The 26,621-nt window shown below is 42.7% G+C and overlaps 1 protein-coding gene across 1 annotated transcript in view; it reads right to left on the bottom strand.

The window, feature by feature from the left end:
- Positions 1–26,621, bottom strand: part of LOC121947726 (protocadherin Fat 4) — a 147,236-nt gene that overhangs the window by 9,158 nt on the left and 111,457 nt on the right. The window contains exons 7-15 of the mRNA XM_042492815.1: positions 24,675–24,855; positions 20,637–20,887; positions 14,805–19,154; positions 13,224–13,328; positions 11,382–11,689; positions 5,866–5,951; positions 4,543–4,722; positions 3,959–4,083; positions 1,114–1,331 (exon numbers count right to left, since the gene is read on the bottom strand). Coding sequence (XP_042348749.1) covers positions 1,114–1,331; positions 3,959–4,083; positions 4,543–4,722; positions 5,866–5,951; positions 11,382–11,689; positions 13,224–13,328; positions 14,805–19,154; positions 20,637–20,887; positions 24,675–24,855 — 5,804 coding nt within the window. The remainder of the gene's footprint in view (positions 1–1,113; positions 1,332–3,958; positions 4,084–4,542; positions 4,723–5,865; positions 5,952–11,381; positions 11,690–13,223; positions 13,329–14,804; positions 19,155–20,636; positions 20,888–24,674; positions 24,856–26,621) is intronic.

The following is a 26,621-nucleotide window of genomic DNA, read 5'->3' as shown; positions in this document are numbered from 1 at the left end:
AATTATTAAAGACGGAAGTGTTGATAAGCTCCAATGTTAACGGTTCTGCTATCAGTATTGGAGATTTTAAGAAAACATAAGCCTTATCTCGTTTATTTAGGTTACAAAATGTTTTCTTTTATAGTCTTTCTCACTGACTGCGTTTCTAATTTGCAGCAAGATAAAAGTATTTGTCTGTGGTCCATTTTCGCTCTTCAGTGCAGAGGACAGCTCTGTGTGTCACGCTCCAAAGTCTGGTTAAAAGCGAATCAAGAATTGATGCCGACACTGTTTGTTGCCACAAATGCAAAAACTCTTTTGTGCTTTAGGGCGAAAACACAACGCTCTTTCAAAAGGGGAAAGTGAAGACACTTTTGATGCCTTCTGCGTGAAAAAAGGAGCTTCCGTCCCCAAAAGGTCAGCACAGCATCTTTGGATATGTCTTTGACACTGACCAGCGTTAGTTTAGGCCGACTGTTAGTCTGAGTGACTTTAGGGGGCGAGGGTCAGCGATAGGTTAATTGTTTGGAAGATGAGTGCGCCTTTTCCCCGTGAACCTCCGGCAGTGTTTTGTTGACGATAAAACTTCACCTGACTTTCCATCAGCACGAGGGTGAGCAGATAATGCCTGAATTTTTAATTTTTTGGGTGAACTTTCGCTTGAAGCTCCACAAATCATTAAAAACAACATAAATAGTGATGAGGACAAACAGCAGGAACACGGCGAGCAGAGAGCAGGACCTTCACTTAACCTCAGCTGACAGAGTCTTATTTATAGTTTGATAAATGTGTTTTAATATGTTTTCGCAGGAAGCCTTTCTATTCTTTGATCTGATCCTGTTGGCTGTATCAGTTTGCTGTTGTGTGCTGATAATGCAAACTCCAGACTTCCTCCCATGAACACTTGCAGGAGTTCAGGGCCATTCACTTCCTACGTGTTGTGAACCGACTACCTCAGGTGCTGCGTTTGATTAAATATTTAGAGGTCGCCTGGATTTAAAGAGTGCATAAAGAGAGACACAGCGCAGCGCCGTCTGTGTAATGTTCATTCAGACAGCAGCATTAACTGAAAATGTACGGCGTGTTTCTCCGTCACACGTCTGTGTAAACTCTCTCTCACTCCCCGTCTCTCACCTTCACCGTGGTGTAGTTGCTGCTCTCCTGCACGTGCAGCAGAGTGCCGCTCTTGCTGCGCGTCCTGAACTTGACCTCCACGCTGCTGGGCCCGGCGGTGTCAGAGGTCGCGCCCTGCAGGGACTGCCGCAGGAGGACGTCACGTTTAGGGCCCTGCTTCAGGGAGTAGTCCAGACGGCCGGTGCCATCCAGGGACAGGGCGGTGTCTGCTGTCATGTCTGCGGGAGAAAAGATGGAGGACATCCTCAATCCTCTCTGACTTCACCGAAGTTTATAAAAGCGAATATAAAATCTGTATTTCCACTCGGGAGCTGGCGGACTGTCAGGTCCAAACGATTTTCCTAATCCGACTGCCATAACCACAAACTGGTCCTTACATTCTCACCGGCGGTTACAAATACCTTCCCACAAGTGAAAGATGTGGGTCCACAGAACGTGTCCCTTTAAGCAGGAACCCAAAATCTACAGTAAACTCTCGTCAGCTTCATCCAAACGTCTGGGATGTTAATGTAATTAGTTGCTTGATGAATGATTAGTGTGCATTTATTATGTGTTTTCTAGTTTTGTAAAGGTATACTAAGCAGGATTTTTTGTAAAATAAAATAAAATAAAATAAAATAAAATAATAGCTTTAAAGTCAGGGATCGGACTCATCAGTTGAAGACCCGTCACTCAGCTGACATTGCTTTAAGTTGAGTCATTTTTTATTGTGACTAATACAGAAATTTTCCCTCTCGATCATCATTTGACCCACTGTGGCGGTGCATTTATATGCAGAGACCCTCTGCCCTTTATCTGTATCGTCTTTTTTACTTTTTTTGCACTGGTCAGGAGATTTATTGGCGTGTGTTCCCGAGTCAAGTCTGGACTTTTTAAAACGGGCAGGAAAGCTACGAAAAGTGCGGACACAGTGCAGTGAATTTAAAGACAAATTTTAATTTCTAACAAATCTACCTTTTACCGTTTGAAAGAAATGAAGAAGTGCAGCATATAGTTGAAAGAAGCAAAATGGTGAGGTGACAAAGCTTGTTCCACAAAGAGAGTAAATGAGGACATGGTTTTACTTTATTTCACTGGCGAGCACTAAAGGAGACGGCGGGAATGAAGAGTGACGCAGAGCTGGCCTGTTTTCTGTCAGTGAGGTAGCTGCTGGCCATTAGTTCAGTTAGCTTTTAAGGCAATGATGCAGTAGACCTTCAATTTAATAAGTAAGCAGTTAAAGAAATGTGTAAACTGCATTGTTATAGCCGAAAAGTGGAGCATTTCTTGGGAAATATCATGTTTATTGACTTTAAATGGAGCCAAAATGAATAGCAAATTATGTTAAATATTTACCCAGTGAGAAGGTGTCTGTTCATGAGTCGTGATAAATTATAAATCGTCTTTTAGAAGCAGTAGATATTTACCGTAAATGATAGTACGTCATTATTTTCATTTGAGTCTCACATGAACACAGCCTCTGTACTGTCGTTGATGATTGGCTGTGCTGATGTGATTGTGTGTGTTTCATTTGTGATTATTGTAAATACTCGTTTGTTTGTTATATTGTGATTTTAGGGTGAGAATAATCGCCAGTATTTGAATAGCTTGTAAATTCTGGGGGGGGGGGGGGGGTTAATTGGGTCTCTTAACCTCTCCTGCACATGTTTTGCTATTTTTGTTTTTATCTACTTGTTTTTATCACATCTTGTATTCTAATAAATAAATAAATAGGCTCTGTTAAATTTTACAATATGTCAGCGTAGCAAGGCAAGGTAACCTGATGTTACTGGTTAAAAAGAGATGACTCAAGTGATTTAACTCAGGTCCGACTATTTTGTCTTTTCTTCACTTGAAGGAGGCGGATGAGAGTTTCTGGAGAAACTTCACCTCCCTCAGAGGTGCACGGAGAAGAGATAAATTAAAGTGGAGAAACTCCAGCAGTGCTTGTAGTATCGAGTGGACGACCCTGATGAAGGCCACAAGACGAACGCGTTGGTTTTTCTAAATACTACAAGTTTTTCTGGAGTTTCTACGTCTTTGTCTTGTCGTTACGTGTGACGGCCGAATGAACAGAGATCTTGCTGTAATTACTGTTGCCCATAATTTTCAGTTAATGTTGTTACAATTTAGTCATGAAATAAAAGGATGTCAACTGATACCATAAAATTTTTGTTGACAAAATGAACACTGTTAACCACGAGACCGCAGTGAAGATGGCTGGCAGAGCGTAACTCACATCAGCATTATTAAAGCTCAAAATCTGGATGCTAAACATCATTGCTTCCTTCTGTGAGGAAGATGTTCCTGCGTGTCATCCTCTGCATTTCCTGGCATTGTGTTTATTTTTTTCTTTCTCGAGGATGAAACACATGACTGAGAGAGTACGCTCCATTTGTATTAGGAGAAATGTGGTGCAATGGAGTTTCGTACCATAAAGCAAAACCAGCCGATTTCCCACAAGATCAAACCCAGCGGCAAACAGAGGAGAACAGAATGAAGTGTTTGGGTTCCCAGGCTTCTCAAGAAATGAATTTGCTTCCAATAAGTGAATGAAAGCCTAAAATAAATGTGGCAGTGATTATTGGGAACATTGCTTAACACCATGTTACACCTCACACAGTAGCGACAAGTTTCAGTGCAGCTCAAAGTTTCGTTTCAGTCCTCTGAACTCCTCTGAGTATTTATATCGTGAAATACACAACTGCTTTGAAATAAAGCTCCGAATGCAGTGATGTGGCCTATATTAAGCTACATGGTGCAGTTCGATGACTCATGAGAGAAGAATCATAAATAATCATGATAGAAAATTCCTGACTAAGTGCAGCCTCAGCAATAAAGAAACACTTCAAAGGCGTTTACTTACATTTCTCACAGAATTTGCCCGTGAAGCCGTCCACGCACTGACACTGCTGCCAGGACCAGCGGTCCAAACAGGTGCCCCCGTGTCTGCAGGGGCTGGCGGTGCAGGCTCCTTCCAGTCTCGGACATCTACAGAAACAACGACAAACACAACGTCAGTTTGACAAGTCAGAAGCACAGTCTGCAGCCGGGGGGTCCGGCGAGAAAGAAAAAAAAAAAGGGGGCAGATGAGCTGTGATTTTTTTTCTCCCCGTGCTGCAATACAAAAACCCATAAAGAACCCCGAGAGGATTAGCATATTAAAAGATCTGTTCTCGCCTCACTATTCAGCAGCAGCACAGAAAAGAAAAAAAAATCTCTGGAATTCTGCAATTGGTTTCCCCCGTCAAAAATCTGCCATTTGTATTAAAAAAACACAACAACATCTTTTTAAGATCTCGAGAGGGTTTGGGAGTGTGAACAGATGTCCCACAGCGAGAGTCGAGGAGGTTAGAGGAGACGGACAGATGGGAAGAAGAGGGAGACGATGGAGACAGGGTGAGTGAGAGCGGGAGTGGAAGGAGGGGGGCGGGGTTGGGGTGTGCGGACCTGTCAAGGATGCCACGCGATGCCAGCGCCTGACTGGGCTCCAGCGGGCGGCCGTTGACGGCGAACTCCATGATGCAGCCGACAAAGTCGTGGGTGGCGACCTGACCGCGCCGATGAAGGACGGGTTCTATTGACCTGACGCCTCCAACCGAGAGCCTGTTGGGCTGCACGTCCAGGATCCTGCACACACACACACACACACACACACACGAACAGAAGCACACAAAGGTTTAAATGCACGCAGACACAAAACTACATGTGCACAGAAATCCAAAAGCTTGCAAATGCATTCAAGTACACACACACACACACACACGCGCGCACACACACCTACACACACTGCGGGTCACCGAGTTTCACAACAACATGGTCCTGAGGATCCTTACAAAATAAACCTTCTGCAAACCTCTGTGGCCTTTCGTCAGCTGCCAAATCGATCTTTCTCTTTCTCTCTCTCACACACACACACACGCACACACACACACACACACACACATACACACACACACGCACAGTGTCAAGTGTTCACCCCACAGGGCCTGGCTCAGAGCTGCGTGCAGAGGCAGTGATCCTGCACTAACTTCATGAAGGTTTACATCACATACTGCATATTTACAACAGATGACTTCATTTGGACTTTGAGTCATTTTTCTGTCATCATCGCACAAAAATGTACGAGAATTGCATAATTCTTGTTATGCAATTTGCTTTTATCCAGCTAGTTTCACAGTAAGGCAATAGTAAAAAAAAAAAAAAAAAAAAAAGCTTCTATTGTCCATGGAGCTGCGTCATATTAGACATAAAACAGCATAATTACATTCATAAAATCCAGATCCATTGTTAAAAATAGAAAGAAACAAAGGACACCTGATTTTTTTCTTGTAAACTTCTGGATAATTTTACCACTTAAAGTCTTTTTAAAATATCTTTGAAAATGAACAAAAAAACCCACTCATAAGTAGGTTGCTGCTATGTATCAAGGGGTCATAAAACAAACAGAAGCCCGGAAACGAAAGAAAAGTTCAATTGTCGTAAATTCAGAGTGCAGATATCGTTTCTTATTACGTCGTATAGATTAAAATAAAACAAACAGAAAGAATTCAGTGAACATGTTCACAGCAGGTGCAGAAAGACGATCGCTTCTTTCCATTTCAGACACGGAAAATTTCATTATGCATCGAGTTTTCCGAGCTTTGGATCTTAAACTGTCAACACTGTTTTAATGTATACAGTTGGATCATAGAAGCAGAACATCTGTGTACTGTCTGTTGTGTGTGTGTGTGTGTGTGTGTGTGTGTGCGTGTGCGCATGTGGTTTTCTTACCAGTCAGTGTGGACCGCCACATTGCTCACAGCACAGTAGCCTGGTTCCTGGTCATCACCACACAGGTCCACAGTCAGGGACGCAGCCTGCAGGAAGACAGAAACACACACACACACACATTATTGCCATGTGTGACTGTCTTAAAGATGAACAGCTGTGAAGTCGCACTGCCTCATTTGAGAGTCCTGTTTTTAAACCGGTTCTGGTGGACTGTGGTCGACAGAGTTGGTTGCCGTCACTCTGTTTCTCCCTCTTTATGATCTCTGTCGTGTGGGAGTGTGTGTGTCACCAGCTCTGGTTCAGCACAAACACTGACGGTTAACTCTTCTCTGCCAGATGTTCCTCCACTAACTTGAGTTTAGTTTTAGTCAGAGTCGGTGGTTGAAGCTAAATAAGCTCAGTTTATTGGGGAAAAAAGTATAAAATCATTATATTTTGGGTCTTTTTTGAATGTGTTTAAGCTTGGACTTATCACAGCTGCATAACAATGGATTTCACTTACAGTTTGATCTGATCCAAATTAATTTTATCTTAATTTTGTATGATAAAAAGTCATTTTTTTATGCAGAATTACGTAGAATACACATATATGCTCATTAATAAAAGCATAATACTGCAGACAGCGCTGGTGCAGTGGAGTGGATTATTAGACTTAGACTCAACCTGGCTAACTTTTCACCTGCTGTTTTCAGTCTTTGAACAACAATCGAAGTTGGTGGTAACTTCAAATTTAGGGTACAGACATGAGCACAGTGCGACAGCATATTAAAATAACCTGTGTACATAAACTTTATGTCATACTTTGACCTTGCTGGGATGCCCAGGAAGGAGGTCCAGCTGGTTGCTGCGTAACGTCCCAGACTTTCATTTTTGAATTATTTTTAACCGTAACAGGACATCTTGATTGGACATTCAACCAGCTGCCGTTCAATATCTCAATATTTCCAATAGATTTCCTGTTAACTTGTTGGCATCTGTGGTGTGATGAGATTGATGCAACCTTGCAAAGTGAAGTTATGGGATTTCTTGACCAAAAAAATATACAAAATTTCCATATATTTCTCATAAATTAATGACTATATATGATCAGAGTGAATATTCAACATTTCTGTCTTGTAAATTTACCACATTAATCTCAGATTTTTCACATTAATCTCAAAAATTCAACACTTAAATCTCAGATAATATTCAAGTTTCTTTCTCGTATATTTATTTATAACTTAATTTCAGATAATATTCCATCATAAATTTTCCGCTTTAATCCAAAAAAATATCCAACATATTTTCTCCAGATTTTTTTTTCACACAAATTTGCCACTTGAATCTCAGAAAATATCCAAATTTTTCTTTTTTTTTTACTTGTACATTTATGACTTTAATCTTGGGAATGTAGTTTTTTTCTTGGAATATTACCCCGTTCCCCGCCTCTTTGTTCGTATTTATGTGTTGTTGTTTTTTTTAAAACCTACAATGACCCTAACACAACCAAAATGTTGACTTATTCCTTTACAGCCACACTGTGATCGTCACGATGAAAGAGCAGAATGTGACTTCGTGTTTTACACCACATACGCATGTTAAGGCTTATTTTTTTGAGGTTTTAACAGAAAAAGAGATTCAAAAATCTGTACAAGCATCTTGTTTGTAAAATGATTCTCTGCCTAGATATCATTTGCGTGCACATTTTTAGGACTGAAAACTCATGATGGTGTGCCAGACTAAATATCCTCTCGTGCACAGCAGCATGACTTTCACTGCAGGGTTCTGGTTCAACCCATTGAGGGCTCCTTCAACCGCTAACATTATTTCCCCCTGTGTATTTGTGTAACTAAGTCCTGTTGTTAGTGTGAGCTTTGCCCACCAAATGGCACGCAGGCCAATTATATTTCATCAATTCATCACAGTGGTTGATGGGAGAGGGGCACGAAAAAAATGCCATACATTACTGCACAACATTTCCTATTTCCCGTTAATGGCACTAAAGCTTTTGTCCAGATGTGGGTTATTCTGTTGCTCCCTCTCTCTCTGTGCTCTGACAGAGAACGACCCAACGAGGAAGAAAAGAAATGGGCTGGTGAGGAAAACGTCCGGAAAAGTGTGTGAAAGTGTTGAAAAACCGGGGCAATCACGCTCCACCTCTCCTGGATCTTAAGTAAACACGGACCACACCGGCCCGGATCTCCGACACAAATCATCCAGGAGAGCACGACCCCACAGAGCACACACACACACACACACACACACACACACACACACACACACACACTTGAGTCAGACACATGGACACGTACACAGAAACGAGTCAGCAACACGGTGACAACAGCAAGGCAGAACAACAGCGCTCATTTGTCTCATTCGTGACTCTCTGAAGCTCCATAAAGAACCACATGAACATTTTATTAATGTTTCTTTCTGTGATCAAAGGCTCTGCAGCCATGACTTAAATACGCTGCTCTCACTGTCAAGTGTCTCACACTGCGTGGAGAAAATATGTATCTTAAGAGCCCCCCTTGGAAATTAATACCGAATGTAACACGAAAAGCTGAGGAGCGTGTTTTTTGTGCTTGGCTCGGAGGCAAAAGTGGAGAAAGCTCCACTGGAGATCATTGTTTTCCCCGTGACTAATACAACAGAAAGACCATAGCATCGCTCTCTGTTGTGGTGTAGTCACTGAGTAACTGCTTTTCTGCTTGTTTCCAGGACAAAAAACTTCAGCTAATCAAAAGCTTAATGATGAGCTGCTGGTGCTAATCAGCTGCAGCGAGTCCTAATCTGTCAAACTCTATTCGCAAAACCTCGTTCATACAAGATTTTGTTTGTTTACGACTTAAAGCCTTGATTTAAAATAAACTAGCTGAGCTCTTGCTTGGATGCTCTCAGCTGTGATCTTTTCCAGGCAGTCAGTTAGCGTCACACGAGTGTTTTTACCGTCACACTAACTGTTATTAATGAGTCATTTCAGCCAAATTACACTTTTTCTTCTGCTCTCCCCTGGTCATGCAGAGTTTTGTTTTTATTTGCACAGTTTTTGAGACTTCTGCTGCCAGCACCAATACAATCAAGGTAAATGGAATTTAAATTTGAGACTCGAGAGATTTGGTCTAGAGTACACAGACTTGTGGCAACAAACTTTCTTATGATAGGAAGCCAGTTTTATCTCCATCAAAAGGCAGCCTTATTTAGCAACTCGGGTGCTTTTATTAACACTTTCTCCACCAGAATATTATCATCAAGTTGCCAGCCAGCGCCAGCCTTTTTGGTCATATTTACTAATCTTTCAAGACCTCCTAAATATTTTGTGTTTTGAATATATAAGCAGATCTTCTGCTTCCTTACACAAAAAACATTTCTTTATTTCCTTTTTTTTCCAACACCTGACTTCGTGCTTTTTTTTTTTATCAAAAAACGACAGCAGTTACTGTGAGCAGCGAGCATGGGAATAAATGACAAAATATTTCTCTCTGTTCCCTGATGATCTGAGTAAGTCGCTGAATGTGTCTCTTGTTTTTTTTTTTCAAATAACGTCGCTGAGAGGGTCTGAACGTTAGTAGTCCTCTTTTCCTGTTATTCTCGGACCTTCGATCATCTTGTTTGTGAGTTTTTTTTGACAGAAATATTGTTCTATTGCTCAACATCCGTAACAGCGCCCTCGACACTATTACAATGAAAACAAAAACTAACGGAAAATCTCGTTGATGGCGGTGAAAGTGTTAATTGACAACTATCATGTCCCACAAACAACTTATGCAAAGGCGGCCTTCATCAAGATAAAAAGATACATTTATGAAAAGGTTTGTGCAATTAAAAACTTCCAACCAGGCCGATGTCATCGCCTTATAAGGAGTGTACGCAGATCGGTATTTGGCAGCAGAGGGACACCGCAACACTTTTCATTTGCACACACTACCCACAACACAGTGACACACACCTGGTTAAAAATCGGCAAAGAATCCTTTAAAGAGAGATAGCTTTTTAGCGTCTTGCAGCTCGTTGTTTTGGTTTTAGGACCGGACGCTTTGATTCTGATTGATCTGTCGGACACTCAAATATAAACGTTTCACTTCTGACTTTTAAGTTACTACTCCATACATGGAGTGTCTTTTTTATATTATTTGTATTGTTTATATTTGTTTATACATACATAAACTATGTGTGACTGAATTAAAAAAAACATTGCTACTCTTTTCTGCCATCTGTTTTCAGTGAAAACGCTGTAATAAACCAACTACCCACCACCTGTCCGGCATCAAACATCAGGCCGACAAAGTTAGTGACGAGCTGGGGAACGCATCGCAGCATTTAGTAGAAAAAGAGCCAAATATTTCCCTCAAGAGTCTTTGTAAATTTGCAACGGCTTACTGACACATTCTCCATGTGAACCTCTGCGAGGTGATAATAAATCAATGTTGTGTTAACAGCTTGTTGTACTGATCCCAAATACACAGCCAACAGCAAAACTGGAGCTTCAGCTCTACAAGATACGTTGGCAAACTGCTCTATTGATCTGACCCGAACACGAGCTCCTGTTGTAAAGTGCTGAGACAAATAGTCCGTGTTTTATTGTGTTTGACGATTTTACAGATTAAACAATGATTATAATCACGATTGTAACACTATCTGTGGACTCTCTGCTCCTTCTAATGACTCAGAGCCTTCATGATGAAGCAGTGCGTGACTGGTGTCCGAGCTTTCTGTCCGAGCTTTCTGTCCGCTTTCCACTTTGGCTCAGAACTCAGAAGGCAGAAACCGAGACCAGACCTCAAGCCTGACCACCGAAATGACCCACAGCACCTTTCACAAACACAGCGATCAGGCTCGTTTTACACTGCCGGAGGGAGTTGGCACTTGAGGCACGACAGGCATTTCTGCCTCATTCTTCAGAAGCCCTTACATGACCACCTCTGCAGAGTATTCACAGGGCACAGTGTCTCCACGTGTGCTGTATTCCTTTCCATCCCGTCACTCTGCACCATCTCAAAACTGACAATTTAACGATTTTACCAGCTTCCTATGAAACTCTCAGTGCTCGGTGGGAAATGACAGATTTGAAGTCCAGCAGGAGAGCTACGTTATAGAAGCTTTGACGGGGCCTGGTTGGATTTTTTTCCCCCCTCTTTCCTTGCCACTGGATTGCTGGCAGGGAGAAGCCTCTCATTCAGAGCACAGGAGACAGAGTTTCAACCTTCAGGGCCATTTTGGATCCTCGCATTGTAAATCACAACGAGCAATAAAATATAATTACAAACCATGAAAACCATAAACTGAGCTACCCATGGTTTGGGGGGAGTTTAATTATCATCTGATGGTGCAAGAAAGAATATAAGGCCAAATTTGGATGCAGGTTCCAGCTATAAAAGCACGGGACATAAATGCTATTGATAGTGCAGCACACGTTGGAAGTCCATGTGGCATTTCTCCGATTTTCCGCCGAGCTCTATAAGTGAAAAGTCTTTCAAGAATGCATGATGAAAAGCGTTTAAAATGCGAGCTAATTCCCACCATAAAAACAGACTCACCATCCCCGCTCTCCTGGCGATGACTGTGTGGAACTGCCCGTCCGAAACTTTTATCATGGTCATCAGTTTATAAGTTCCACTTCCCAAGTTGAAGGAGAAGCGCATCCGTCCCTCGAAGATCTCCAGAGCCAAGAACTCCGCCTTGTCTCCGGTCTGGTTATCGTGGTTGTACATAAGCAGCGCGTTGCTCTTCAGGGTAGCAAACTTGATATAAATGTAGTTATTGTTGGGATCCAGAGATGGAAACTCCATGTAGGAGAGCTCCTCAAAGCCATAGCTGTTAAGTTCACAGTGTTTGCCGAAAACCCCTGAGGACAAAAACAGACCGAAAGAGGAATCAGAGAGGAAGCCAATGAATGATTCACGGTGCTGCTGGGATAAAAATATCTGCAGATGAAAAAGAATCTTTATCAAGCAATATATATTTAGTCGTGACAAAGCAGAAATAAATGCTGTCCGATCACAATCTTGCATCTTTAAAAAGTTAAAACTTTTGTCAAAATTGGAGGCTACGTTCACATTACAAGGCTTGTTGCTCTGTTCCGGTTTTTCCGCAGATCTGATCTTTCTGGTCACATTCATGTTTGAAGTGTGAACAGGTCTTTGTCCTAAAGCGCCTCACATATAACCAATAACATCACATACGTGCACGTTTGAACAACAACCAAAAACGGCACATTTGCAAGGCTGGCATTTCGGGAAAAAAAAGTTTATCTCCCGAGTTCAGAAGATAATTCATCAGATGCTGAAGAGGAGATTTCCATTTTTCTGAAGCTCCATTTCTTTGACAGCACTCTCGCAAACATGAGCACACGGATAATTATTCTGCAGCATAACATCAATCTTAGCTTGATTATTAATACTGTGTGTTTTATCTATAGCCGCTGCACAGCAGCAATAGATAATAATACTTTTGTTTTCACTGTATTTCTGTATTTATCTGTTGTTCTTTCGTACATTTTTTGTGTGTTGATTCAAATCTCTTTTGGGATAATAATAAGTTGAAGTCGATTGTTTAAGATAAGAATACCAGGGTAAGCCAATGAGAGGCTTAGTGAAGCCGTAGAAAAAAGGTCCCATAACGTTGTTCTGCATAATAATTAGAGATAATCTTTAGGTTTGGAGAGTGTGTAGCCTATTTTTGGTAGATGACCCTGCCATGGCCGTTTGGCTTTTAATTAGTTTAATTCCAACCAAAATTTATTATCTGACCAACAAAAGAGTCCAACATCTGTCTGACGTCAGATTGACGTCCGGTGCCGGCTGGGAAAGCTATTATGGCGGGACTCAACATGTAGGCGAGCGTATAGCAGTCAGGCTCTTTTGGCTGACAGGGGCAGCCGACCACAGTATCTAGCGAGTACTGTGTCTGCTGTACTGTATGCAGCGTAATCTGTGCCTGTGCAGTGAAGTATGACGTGGAAAAACCATGGATGTATGGGGAAAACACACATGAATTACGATATGGCTGTTGTCACATGGTCAGTGAACGGACATGTATCGGATTTAAAACCACAAATGATCAGATCTGACTGGAAAAATCTGAATCACTACTTTGAAAAAATCTGATTTGTGTCCTCCTGTGAGTGCAAAAAATAAAAATAAATAAATAAATACAATTTTGGCCACATGTAGTTACAATGTGAACACAGCCTCACTGATGACAGCTGCAATACAAGTCGTGAAAAATGGAGACACAAAATGAAATGACAGAGTCCATTTTTGTTTGATTAATAATGCCATAACTTTAGTTTCTTTAAAGAGACTGCACGTCTAAAACATCTTGTTTTTCAATTTACCAGGGCTCGATAACAGCCTAAAAAGTTTCCTACTATTACTTACCAAATGGACAATGACAGTAATATCCATCCACTCGATTCTGACAGGACCCGCCATTAAAACAAGGGTTACACTCACAATGATTGATGATGGAATCACACGTTTTGCCTGGGTTCACAGAACAACACAAATTAAAATGGATGAGGTGGCAGACAACACAGGAAAACCCCGAGGGGAGCACAGTTCACTTTCCCCACAGGGCCAAGTCATGCAGGCCTTTCATCACCTCGCAGCTGCAAGAAAAAAAGAAAAATCTGCGCTCCAACAAATCATTTAAAGTTGTAGCGAGTCTTAAAATCAGATTTTTGTTGAAACAACCATAAAATATATAACAGGAAGATGTAATTTCATCTGTTTTAGTGCACTTTCACTTATTGTAAAAATTTTTCTTGACACAAGTGATGCTATTTTGGAGCAGAAATCACTTGTCCACGATGACATCATTTGATCCAAAACATCTTGAAACTTTCATTGGAAAAAAAAGAAAAAAGAAATGATCTCACTCAACTGGCAGATTCTCCTCGCTTAGAATAATCAGATTTTCAAACTCGTTGCAAGATCGAATTACGTTTGGAGGCTGTTTCTTTTCTTGCAGTGCAGAAAGACAAACAGTTGCAATGTCAAATCTAAATGACTCCGAGTTTGAACATCATGATAAGGAATGTGACACTGATAATAAAAACAAGAGAGACATTAAATGATCCAGGCATGGCACAATACAAAAAAAACTGACAATGAACTTTTTAGGCTGTAAATCCTGAGACAAGTTGCTTAATGGAGATTGATTCTGCTGCCAAAAACCAGGCGGGGAAAACAGGAAGTTGAGAGTTCACAGTGAGGGCATGCAAACTACTGTAAGTCAATAGGTGCATTTCTTCACTGGGCTCATTTATCTTGATGAAACCTAAAAGATTTGTGCTCATTTTTTATCGTCATAATAAAAAGGGACAGTAATGACTTGACTTGAGGCAAACGGCCTGCCACGGCCCGCTTTGAAAATGTCTTTCAGATGCTGCAGTCAGCTGCTGGACAGCCTGCAGGATTCAAATGACTCCTCTAAGTAATTCCACTTAAAATCCACTCCCCTTTTATCAAGCCTAATAATGCAGTGTATTCATTACATTTACAAACACAAAAAGGCCTGATTGGATCTTTTATAAAGCTGCTCGTTTGTCATACGACTCAGACCGGAGCCAAATGAGAAATCTTTGATTAAGAAACCCTCCTGTTGGATTAGACGTGTATCTGTGTGTGGTCATCGCTGCATGAAGGCGCACAATGAAATGTGATACTGCTGAACTGTGTATGGAGTCCTGACTACTTCGCATCATCCTTTTTATTAAAGCAAACATGGCAGGCTGATATGCATCACAGCTGATACCCCCCCGACTCCGAAAAACAAACTGTTTTTGGCAGCCGTGCCTGTATGCTATGGCTGCAACACCTCTTGGAAACTTTCAGAAGCAAATATTTTCCTTGGACCCGAGGCCATGTGTGTGATTGTTTGAGCGTCAGTGTGTGTGTGTTTTTTTTGTGAGCGACTGTGTGGTCAGACATAAAATGTGACTCCTGCGTGTGTCGTACCTGCAAATCCAGATTTGCAGAGGCAGTTGAAGCCGCCGGGGAAGTTCTGGCACAGCGCCCCGTTCTTGCAGGGATTGGAAAGGCATTCATTGACGTCCCTCTCGCAGGCCATCCCAGTGAAACCTTCAGGACAGGTGCAGGAGAAACCCCCCACCAGATTGTGGCAGGTGCCGCCATTGTGGCAGGGCGATGGCTGGCACTCGTCGATGTCTGTCTCACACAGAGCTCCTGTGTATCCTGGCCTGCAGCTGCAGGCGTACGGCTGCAGGGGGTGGTTGGAAACAAGGATCACTGGGACACTTTCTTCTGTCTTCATATCGGGCCCGACACTCAGACGCCTCTTGCAGCTGCCTCCGTTCTGGCACGGGTTGCGTGTGCACGGATCATGGTCCACTGCATCTATTTGCACCCCGCTCTGTCTATATAAAATGTCTTTGATACTCTGGAAGAATGTGGCCACGCCGCTCGGGTTGACATATTGTCCGTGGCCTCGTTTCACAGCTGCCATCAGGAAAGTCTGATTGTTGAGTTCAAAAGCTCCGTAAAGCAGCACCCCGGTGCCGAGTCCTGCGAGCTGAGAGTTGGCAATGCGTAGGAAGCTGAGGTAGTGGTTGGTGAGGAAGCTTTTGACTCCTTGAGACTGGAGTCGGATTAGTATGCTGTTGTCCACGGTGGCGTTTGTGAAACCCATGAAGAGGACTCGGGCTGTATTGCTGACTGAGCCGTGGACGCCATCGCTGCTACGGATGGTGAGTTCAAAAGTTCCATCTGTTGAGCGAGCTTTGGAGTTGAGGTTGCACGTTCCAGTTGGGATGTTAAACAAACCCGAGGATGGAGGAATGAGGGAGCAGTGGAACCGGTCTTGAATGTCAGGGTCTTGGGGTTTGACGTCTCCCAAAGAACCACCGGGAAACATATTCCCAAAGTAGTGGACGAAGATTTCCATGGACCGTGGCTCTGAGGGATTGTCATTCTGATCGTTTATTTTAACATGAATCGTTCCTGTGGAGCTCATCTGAGGCACACCGGAGTCCTTGATCACAACAGAGAGGTAGAAGTCGCTTATCTGCTCCCTGTCGATCTCTCGGCTGGTTGTTAACACTCCGGCTGGACTCAGGCTGAAGTAGCTGTTGGCAGAGCCAGAACTGAGCAGGCTGTATAAGAAAGGGCCTTGGTTTGGCGGCAGATCTGGGTCAGACGCTGTCAGCGTTGTGACTGCCACGCCAGCTCTCTGATTCTCCATTACCTCAGCATAGGCGGTTGTCAAAGTTGGACCGTTATCGTTGATATCTTCCAGGTTCACAATTACGGTGGCGCTTCCGGTTGCGGGAGGTGTGCCAGTATCCACAGCGAGAACTGTGAGATTATACACGGGAGTTGTTTCTCTGTCTAGCTCTGCAGCCACAGACACTTGGCCAGTTTTTGGGTTGATTGTGAAAACATTTTTATCAAACTCAGGAGCAATGGAGTATGAAAATCTGCTCCAGCTCGGGACAGAGTCAGAGTCCTCAGCGCTCACAAAGGTGACCAGACCGCCAGGTGAGAGACCTTCACTAACTTGGACGTCGTACAGCTCCTGGGTGAACACTGGGGGGTCGTTGGCGTCGAGGATTGTGATGTTCACAAACACCTCGTCGATATCTGCCCCCCGGATGCTCCCTGCGTTCTTTGCCAGCACCTTGAGTGAAACCTTTTCCTCTTTCTCACGGTCTAAAGTACCTGTGACATAAATCTGGCCTGTTTTCTTGTTGATGCCAAAGCCTTTCTTTCTGCTCTTCCCGAAAATGAGGTAGTAAACCACTCCATCATCCCCCTGGTCTCGATCGCTGGCGAACACTTCCCCGACCACTGTGCCTCTTGGAGCCGCTTCAGAGATTTCAAAGTAGTACTGTTTGGAGACAAAGCGGGGTACGTATTCGTTGGCTCCCTTCAGCTGGATGTTGACGTTGGCGAAGCTGCAGCGCTCCTCGTCTGGGACATTGAAGGCCTTCACTGTCAAATGGTAGACCTGCTTAGCCTCGTAATCCAAGAAGCCCTGGGTGGTGATGGTGCCCGTGTTGGGGTCGATAACAAAGAGGTCGCTGTCTGATGACTGTATCACATAAGCCATGACGGCGTTAGCTCCTGAATCTCGATCTATGGCGTTCATTTTGACCACGGTGGTGCCGCTGGGAACGTTCTCCTGCACAACAGGGAAGTACTCGTCTGGATTAAACACAGGTGGGTTGTCGTTCACGTCAGTCACGTGCACTGTGACGGAGACGTAGCTTGTTTTTGCAATCCAGCCGCCGTCAGTGGCTGAAACTCGGAGCTCGTGTTGTTGCTTCTCTTCAAAGTCCAGAGGGCGAGCGAGGGACAACACACCAGTTTTCCTGTTAAGTGAAAACAGACCCTTGTCGTTTCCGGAGGTGATATTGTACGTAATAAGGCCGTTCATTTCTTTGTCTTTGTCTCTGGCAGACAGGGTTCTGATTGCGGTTCCCACAACAAGGCTTTCAGGTACAGTCGCTGAAATTTGGCTTTGTGAGAACTCGGGTGTGTGGTGGTTTTCCTCCGTGACGGCAATCCGCACTGACGTTCGCGCAGACAACGGAGGATTCCCTCTGTCGTTAGCTGTGATGTCAATGTGGAAGAATTTATTCATATCAGATGTGAGCGAGGAGGCAACAGTAATCCATCCACTTGTTTTATCTAGTTTGAATTTAGTCGAGCTGTTTCCTCCCGTTATCAAGTATTCAACTTCAGAATTAAGGCCAAAGTCTTTTTTATCATGAGCTACAACTCTGATCAGCTTGGTGCCGACTTTTACGCTTTTAGTGACCGGAGTGAAGTAGCTTGGTGAGTCAAACTCAGGCGGATTATCATTACTGTCTACGGTATTCACAATCACAGTCGTCTCACTCATCAAAGGTTTCACAGCGCGGTCTGACGCCGTCACGATAAAGCTGTGGCGGTTTATATTTATACTACTAGCACCTGTCGAGTTTTGGTATTTTAACTGCTGCTTTACAAATATCTCTCCGGAGCTGGCGTTAATTCGGAAAAACTCAGACTGGGAGCGAATAAAATAGAAGATTTTGCCGTTAAAGCCTTCGTCGGGATCTGTGGCCGACACCTGTGTGACCAAAGAGCCCACCTCCGTGAGCTCGGGGTAGTCCAGATAGTAAGACGGACGACTAAATCTGGGCGCGTTATCATTAATATCCGTTATAAATATGGTGACGTCTGTGCTTACTGTCCAGCCGGAGTCATGGGCGGACACTTTGACGATATAATGATCCGTGTCTTCTCTGTTTAGTGGCCGACTTATTGTTATGTCACCAGAATTTTGGTTAATATTAAAAGGAAGGCTGGTATCTGTGATTGAATATCGGCTAATGGCGTTTGAACCAGCGTCCTCGTCCGTGGTGGTGACTCTGGTGACGGTGTAACCCACAGGTGCGTTTTCAGCCACTGTAGCGCTGAAAATCTTGGAAAACCTCGGAGCGTTGTCATTAACATCCAGAACGTTGATTAGCACTTTGACCACTGTGTTTTTCGGCTGCATGCCCCGGTCCGTGGCTTTGACTTTCAGAGTGTACTGAGCCACCTTCTCCCGGTCCAGAGGTCTGGTGGTTCGTATCTCGCCGGTCGCTCTGTTAATGCTGAAGCTGTTCTCCCTGTTGCCGTCAATGATGGTGTATTCCAGCTGTCCATTCTGCCCGCTGTCCAGATCGACCGCGGACACCATCAGCACCCGCTGAGGTGAGAGGTTCTCCAGTATTTCAGCGTGGAAAGGATCCTTATCAAACACCGGGTGATTATCGTTTACGTCCAAAACTGTTATTTCCACTTTCTCATAGGAGGAATAAGGCGGGAAGCCCTGATCTCTGGCTTCAATCCAGAGGACGTACTTCTGAATGTGTTCATAATCTAGTGGATGTCTGATGGACAACTCGCCCGACAGCTGGTCGATATGAAAGGCGTTATCCAGGTTTCCGCTGGCGATGTAATACGACAGCGGTCCACCCCTCATAGAGGAGCCCGTCACTGTTGTAACAACGTGGTTGGTCAGCTGGCTCTCTGGGAACGTGAACGCGTGCTCCTTCAGTTTGATGACAGGGAAGTTTCCGCCGGTAACAAAGCGGACGGTGACGGTGGTTGTGTCTGTTTTGGGGTTGGCTCCACCATCTTTCACTCGGACTGTGAGGGTAACTTCCGAAGTTCCGGTTAGCTTCTCGTTGGCGGTGATGGCTCCTCTAACGGGGTCGATCTTGAACTTCTCGGAGTTGCGCCCGATCAGGGAGTAGTGCAGCTGAGCGTTGGAGCCTGAGTCCTCGTCAGTGACGGTGACAGCAAAGACCAGAGACCCTGAAGACAGAAAATGAATTATCGTGTTATTATTTGTTTTTATTACAAAGCTGACAATAAATAAATCTGTATATAATCACGTACATATCGAGAGTATTAAGAGAAAATGAAAAAATGATAAAAACAAGGATCTTTAAACTACTTTCCATTGATTCTAATAAATAATCTAAATATTTTATTATGTATTTGAAAATAATCTAAGGTAAAACTTTATTCATTACAAGGGTATTTGATGTGCAGAAGTTGCATCAACAAGTTGAGAGATTATGCAAGAGACTGAAATAACATAACAGTAGGTGCAAAATACAAAAACTATCCATTATATCCAATTTATACACATTTATACTGTGTATGTATTGAGTTCCACTTTCTGAATGTGTTTGAGACTAAAGGCCTTTACACAACGGGGGCGTGACGAATCAAGAACACAAAAACACTTTCCAATATTAATTTCCCATCAGAAACATTCACACCTGCAGCGATGTCAATTTGCAACAGTTGCAACACTAGTTCAATAAAAGGTTGGAATAGATTTGTGTCAGCTCCTTTTTCAGAAAAAATGAAGGATTCAACATTATCTTGTGAGTTTGCTTTTAGCAAAATGTGCCGAGTGAATCAGAGCTCCCTCTGGTAAACACTTAGTGTTTAAGTCTGAGGTTTTTATTTTAGAACAGAAGGAGTAGATCTGTTTTCATAGAAGAAGTAGCTGAAGGATTTTGCCAACTCGGATCAAACTACAGCGCATCCATGTTGTTATTTTATAATGGTCCTTAGTGCAATACAGGATGCTGAGAAACACAGAGGATCAACAGATCCACCAATGTCATCGTGTTCCTATGAGGTCTGTTTTGCAAGATATGATAAGTTGATGCATTTATTCGGGATGCAAAAGCTAAAAAAAATCAACTGAAAAAAAGTATGTTGCATTTTTTTTGGTTTGTATAAATTGCGTTAGGTGTTTGAGTATTCATGAAGAAAAAGTTGAAAGTTGAGGATGAAAATTAAAGGTTGAATAAATGTATTGACGTGCACAAACAGAAAAAAGCCTGACACTAATAATGTCAACAGAATTCACATATTTTCAACTGAAAAAAGACTCACTCATCACTTTTATTTCATACCGTATACCTGGAAAATGTTGTTTTGTCGTGGCACAGTGTGATTGGTAGTGTTCAGTGCAAAAGAAAATAAAGAGAGAAAAAAACGTAGGGAGTCTCTGGTTACCACAGAGATGATGTTAAATCAATTAAATAAATTGAAAACAATGCACACTGTTCTTTTCTAGCAACACTCAATCAAAAGTGTTGAGCGCTCAACTATAAATCAGACTTCAAGGCCTATTTAAAAATATTTAAACAAACTACGGAAGCCCTGTGTGACCAAAATCAAACATTATACTTATTATGCAGTTCATTGACAAATTAACTTAACCTGGTCTGACAGTAACAGTGAGAACAGACGCCTTTAAAGACGTTTACTGACCTGCTGCAGTGGAGGCGGGTATGTGGGTGACGTAGGGATGGTGGTGGAAGCGAGGAGGGTTATCGTTGATGTCGGCCACCGTCACTGACACGGTGGCTGAGCTGGACAAACCCTCAGGCTGCCCTCCATCTGTTGCCACGACCAGCAGCTGGTAATTGGCCCTGTCCTCTCGGTCCAGCAGGGAGCTGGTGATAATCTGCCCTGTGGCCGGGTTGATGGAGAACTGGCCGTGTCCCCCGGTCAGACTGTAGCTGCAGGAAACATAAAGTAGGACGAGCGTCAGTGACAGATTTGTGAAATCTGATGTTTAGTAAGTTGACTAACTGAGTTTGTGTTTGATTATTTATGATGGCAGTAATCAGTTCTGTCAGTAAAGTCTTTTTTGTAGTTCGGTATGTTTTATTAAAGAAAGTTTTCACGGGGCTCCTACAGCTTAAGGCAAGTTAGATTTGAGACTTTTAATATAATGCAGGGTTACGGAAGATTTTGCCCAAATGTTTATAGTGACATGAAACATGACTTTTCAGTCTCGTAGCAGAGACTCGGGTAAGCAGAGCTTGAATATTCTCTGAGATTAAAGGCGTAAATTTCTGACAAAAAAACGTAAATGTTCTGAGATTTAAGCGGTAAATTTGTGAGGAAAAAAGGAATATTCTCTGAGATTAAAATTTTAATTTATATGAAAGAAATCATCAATTTATGTAAACAAATACGTGGATATTCCCCTATATTGAAGTGGTAAATTTACAAGGAAAAAAACATTATTTTATAAAAAAAAAAAACGTATATACATACATACATTTATGAACAACAACGTGGATATTTTCCAAGATTAAAATGGTACATTCATGAGAAAAAAATATTGGATATTCTTTGAGGTTAAAATGATAAATTTCCAAGAAAAAAATAAGTTGATCCTGTCTATAAAAAATACAATCATTTCTAAGTCTACTGAAAAATCAATCTTCTCTTTTTGCCAAAGGAAATTCAATTGTTACGTGTGAAAAACCTAACCAGAAGCTGATAGCTGCTTATAGAAAAAGAAAATAGAGAATCAGCAACGACTGGGGCATCTAAAGGGATACACCTGTGTTTATTTAAAGTTTTTTTGTGTTTTAAATAAGCAATTACATTGTGAAAGGACAAATCTCTCTTTCAGTCCATCAGATTCTCACAGTAACTCCTCCTCAGTGGCAGTAACAGTGAGGTAACTGTGTTATTAAAGCCTTTAATGTAAAACTGACAGAGAAGTGTTACACAAGTGATTCTCCTCAAACCTTTTCTGCAGACTTTGCTGCTCAGCTGGTGACTGAAGGCTCTGCTTCAGTGCTGTCACACTGAGGTCTATAGAGGGCGCTGTTTCAAGCCTCACAGGAGCACATTTAATAGAACAATATGCCCAATAATGGTCACCACATTGTCCTGGCTCCGCTTCAGATCAGTTTGTTGAACTGATTGAAGCATCAGATTCGTGTTGTATCAAATGCAGCCACTGTTTTCTGCTTCAGTGCTCACAGAGCCGCTGTGGTTCAGCCTGGAGAACAACAGAATTCCTTATTGGATTTATCTAATTTCATTTATTTTCCCGTTATTGTGGAACATAGTATTTAAAGCTTTTATGTTTCCAGCTCCATCTGATTGGAATAAGTTACTTTTAAATTTCTGTTCTTTGTCATTATTTCACTTATTTAAAAATGTTCTATGTTCTCATCTTAAAACTGATTGCCAATGTCTTTTTGTATGTCTTTAAGTCTGTGTGCATACATTTGCAAATGTATGTAAATATGCGAGAGATGAAGTTTACAAATTAATTAACTGATTAGCTGAAAAGAGGTAAGAAATCAAAAGTTTTTACTTCCCCCCCACTCCTTTTCCAACATGCAAGATGCAATTTCTTGTTGTTAATTCAATTTTGTATCGGTTATCATCCGTTTTTGATATCTATCTATCTATCTATCTTCTTTTGATTCTTCAATTAAACTTTTTTTCTCTTTCTGTTAGTTTGTTGTTTGTTTGATTGTAGTTTGTTTGTTCATTTGTGTCTTGTACTGTTCTGTTTTGCATTCATTTTCTGAATGTTTGTTTTGGGAAAACGAGATGATGCATCTAAAAGGGTTTTTCCTAAAATAATAAATTTCGATACTGAATGAAAGAAAGAAAAAGTATTGATTAAAGAAAAACATAAATAGCTATAAAAATACATCACATACGAGGACAAATAGCCAGAACACAAAACATACCAGCATGACATCACATGAAGCTCTTCTGCACTGAGGGGCCGCAGTCTTTCAAACTAATATCACGTTTCACCGGCAGGACCCAGACACAAATGTAAACTGACACATACATGTACACACCAGTGCATATTTTGAAAAGGCTCCTTGCAAAAGCATCACCCTCCAGAGATGAGACGACAAATTACAGAGCACCGTGTGAACGCAGAGTCGATGCAAAGCTTATTTGGACGCCATCAACAACGTAAACCGTCTGCAGATCTGAACACAGTCCAGAGACACGTCCAGGTTTTTACATTTAATGGGCTGTGAGAATCAAAACTAATAACTGAAGGTAACCAGTTCTGGCCTCCATTAAGGGCCTTGAACCCCCAGAACCCCTGATGGGCACAACTCGCACTGTCATAGGCAATTAACATCCTCATTACCATGTTTTGGGAAACTGGAGCGCGCTGCGGTACCCCCCAATGTGCACCCAGTGGGGTTACGGAGGAGAGAGGAGGGGGCGGAGTTGAGTCAGTGTCCGGCTTGAGAGAGACCGGTCAGAAGCTCTTACATGCTCCCCCGCGGAGGGAGGGGGCTGCGAGTGTGAAAAAGCTGTCGTCCAGCTTGAGAATCGCGGCCCAAACAATGACTTCGGGTGTTGACTAAAACTCTACACTCTGCTCCTGAGCTCCTGTCAACAATTGCAACATCGGCCTGGAATTTCGCAAAGCTGGTGATGAGGTAAAACGTTTCAGTGAAGGCGTGAGGAAAGCCAAAACCCAGTCCTGTTCGGCCCTGAAAGGATACTTTCACACCAGGGAGCCAGAGCAACGTGAAGCTGACCTGATTACTCACAGTAGTTACTGGAAACACACACATCTCCTCTGGATTGTTAAAAATGGCTTCATTAGTCCTCTGCACACAAAAGATTTTATTCTGGTGTTAATCCGTCAAATAAAGTTTGATTTGAAATAAGCCGTCTGTGCAAATTATCTACTGTTTCCTTCAGAAGTCCCTGGAAAAAACTAATCAAACTATGAGGTCATTTCTGTCAGTTTTACTGGTGTATGATTTTTGTTTTCTTAAAGAATTCTTAAAGAATATTTTTATTTTTTGGTGTTTTATTTGATTTAACAGAAATAGACAGATGACAATTCACTATACAACTCTGACCCCACTCAAACTTACCCTCCACAACAACTCTGACCCAAAAAACTCCACAAATCCATCAACAGCTTCACCAACCACAGTCAGACACACACGGCTGCTTATCTGAACTACACTCACAACTCACGCCAACAGCTGACACCGCTCCGTTCTTTCGTAAGCTCGCAAAACATCCTGGTGCCGACTAATTACTGGAGTTTACAGTGAGTCGGTGCTCCAATCTCATACTGTTGCTCATTTGGAATTAGAAAATGATTGCAGGCATGGCCACTCCTACCCTCTCATTTCGAATGTCCAATCGTCCACCGCTAACATTTTTGCCTCGTCCCGTCTTGTAACGAAATGAAACATAGATTCCATCATAGTTTTCATTATGAAGATCTATTTTTAGCTCAACATCTCATTTTGGTGATGGAAAAATAGGTCATTGACAAAGAATTTTCGTTATAGGTTTAATCGGTGAAATTAACACTGGATCGTACGCACTGATTGGGCGTCGGTTGTAGTCTTTGCGGTTAGTTCAGTGAATCTTTTTGGCCGAGACACAGGTGACATAAGACGATGCAACAGTCTGTTTTTGTGGCCACTTGTTCTGACGTCGATTTGGTGAGTCAGGATCTTAAAGGAACCAGAGAAGAGAAAAGTCGGGTACCTTATGACACCGTTGATGCCCACGTCTGCGTCGGAGCTGTTGACCAATAGCACGTCCGTCCCCGTTGGGGCGTTCTCCATGATGGTGGTGTGGAACGTAGAAGAGACGAAGACAGGGACGTTATCGTTCACGTCGTCCACTAGAACAGTTACCGTCCCTGTTCCGCTCAGAGACGGAGAACCTGGAGGTGAAGGGAAAAAGAAAATCAGTGACAGCAGAAGTTTGATTTTTCTTCGGTGAGTACACTAAAAAGAAGTGAAGGAGAAAGCGCCTGAACGTCCAGGACAGAAGCAACTCATTACACTTTCCACTCACATGACAGACCTGAACTCGGAGAATGCTCTAACTGACAGAATTAGGGACTCATTTTGTGCCACGGCGAGCTGGTAAAGGGGAAACAGTAACATGTGAGCGCCATTAAGACTCCCGTTTTGACGTTGGACACACGGTGACTTATTGTACATGACTTGTCATTTGCAGCGGGATCCACACTGAACCAATTCATGCTCCTGCGAGGGTTCAGCAGCAATATATCCTGCTGCATTTAATGCAAGCAAATTTCTCTGGCGGCCGGTTTGGGTTTCCATCGGTCGTGCTGCCACATCAACACAGCGCAGAACACATCAAAAGGGCTCAATGTCTCTGAAACCAAATCTTTCAGGCGTCCTTCCTGGGGTCTTGGACACTCATAGATTTAATTTCCACAGCGAGGTGTCTATTTTAAGGTGCGCTGTACTGAGCTGTGGAATTTGAGCGAGGAGAAGTGCTATTTTCAGCAAAAATCCGACCGTTTTTCTCCCAGAGCGGGTGACGAAACGGGGCTCGCTGGGCCCCGGGGGATGGATTTAAATCAATAGCAGATGAAAACGAGCCGCAATGCAGAAAAAAACCTGAAGAGGAAAAAAGGATTCAGACATCTGCCTTGCTTGAGCTGGCCTTTATAATCCTTCCTTAAATGGCACACTGCAGCGCCTGATATATATTCCAAACATAAACACAAGTTCAACCTTATTACTGAATGTCACAATATGGGATCCGGGGACATCTTAAAAAGCTTGGAGGTATTTTGAGCTTGTAATGATTTGCATATGTTTACATTGTTTATGAGGACAAAGAGCACCTGAGGATTGAGAAAAGCTGCACAAGGCACTTTTCCCACCTCTAACTTGTAGTCGTTGCCTCCAGCAGCTCTCCTCAGGAATCTATGTGAATGTGTCAACTATAATACACCCAAATAAAAACATACACAATCCTCCCGGGCCTGTGTACTCAGCTGTCGAAAACATCAGATGCTTGAACTTGCGTACCGTGGGGGCCGGGATTAATAAGAGATAATAAAAAACATTTGGACGGTGGCCACCAGAACTCTGTCTTAATGCTGCGGAGCTGTGCAAAATCAAAACATAAGGAGTCTGAGAGAAGCGGGTGTTGAGGGGTGGAGGGTCAGAAGAGAAAGCTGGAGGGACGCTGTGGCTCTATTTCTCAGCCAGCGTGGATTATCTTATAAATATGATAAAATCAGAGCAACATGCTCATTATATTTTGTTCCAGTTCTTCTCATTTGAGAGTCAGATGAATTTTATTTCCCTCTGCAGCCTCCTGAGATGATACGAGAGCACCGCTGATAAAAGGACTGCTTTCTGTCATAGTGTATGAGCCTGTTTACACCTGGTATTAACATGCGTTTTGGGCGATCCAACACAAGTGGACGGCGCCAAATACAAATGTAAACGACCTGTAAACTAAGTGATTTGACCACTCAAAGTGCTTGCCAAGGTGCTCTGGGATGCATTTGACAACATATATTTTGTAGTGTTAATGCTGATTCAGGCCCCCCTGAAGTGCAACTTACTTAAGCCTCATTCCCAGTGCACAAAAAAACTGCTAAATCTGGCTTTTAAATGCAAAAGGAATTCGTACGATCGGCATTCACACCTAGAGACAGGT

Source organism: Plectropomus leopardus, chromosome 9 (genome assembly GCF_008729295.1).
Source record: "Plectropomus leopardus isolate mb chromosome 9, YSFRI_Pleo_2.0, whole genome shotgun sequence".
NCBI lineage: Eukaryota > Metazoa > Chordata > Actinopteri > Perciformes > Serranidae > Plectropomus > Plectropomus leopardus.
The sequence above is the reverse complement of the archived record's forward strand: the minus strand, read 5'-3'. Positions and strand labels throughout refer to the sequence as shown.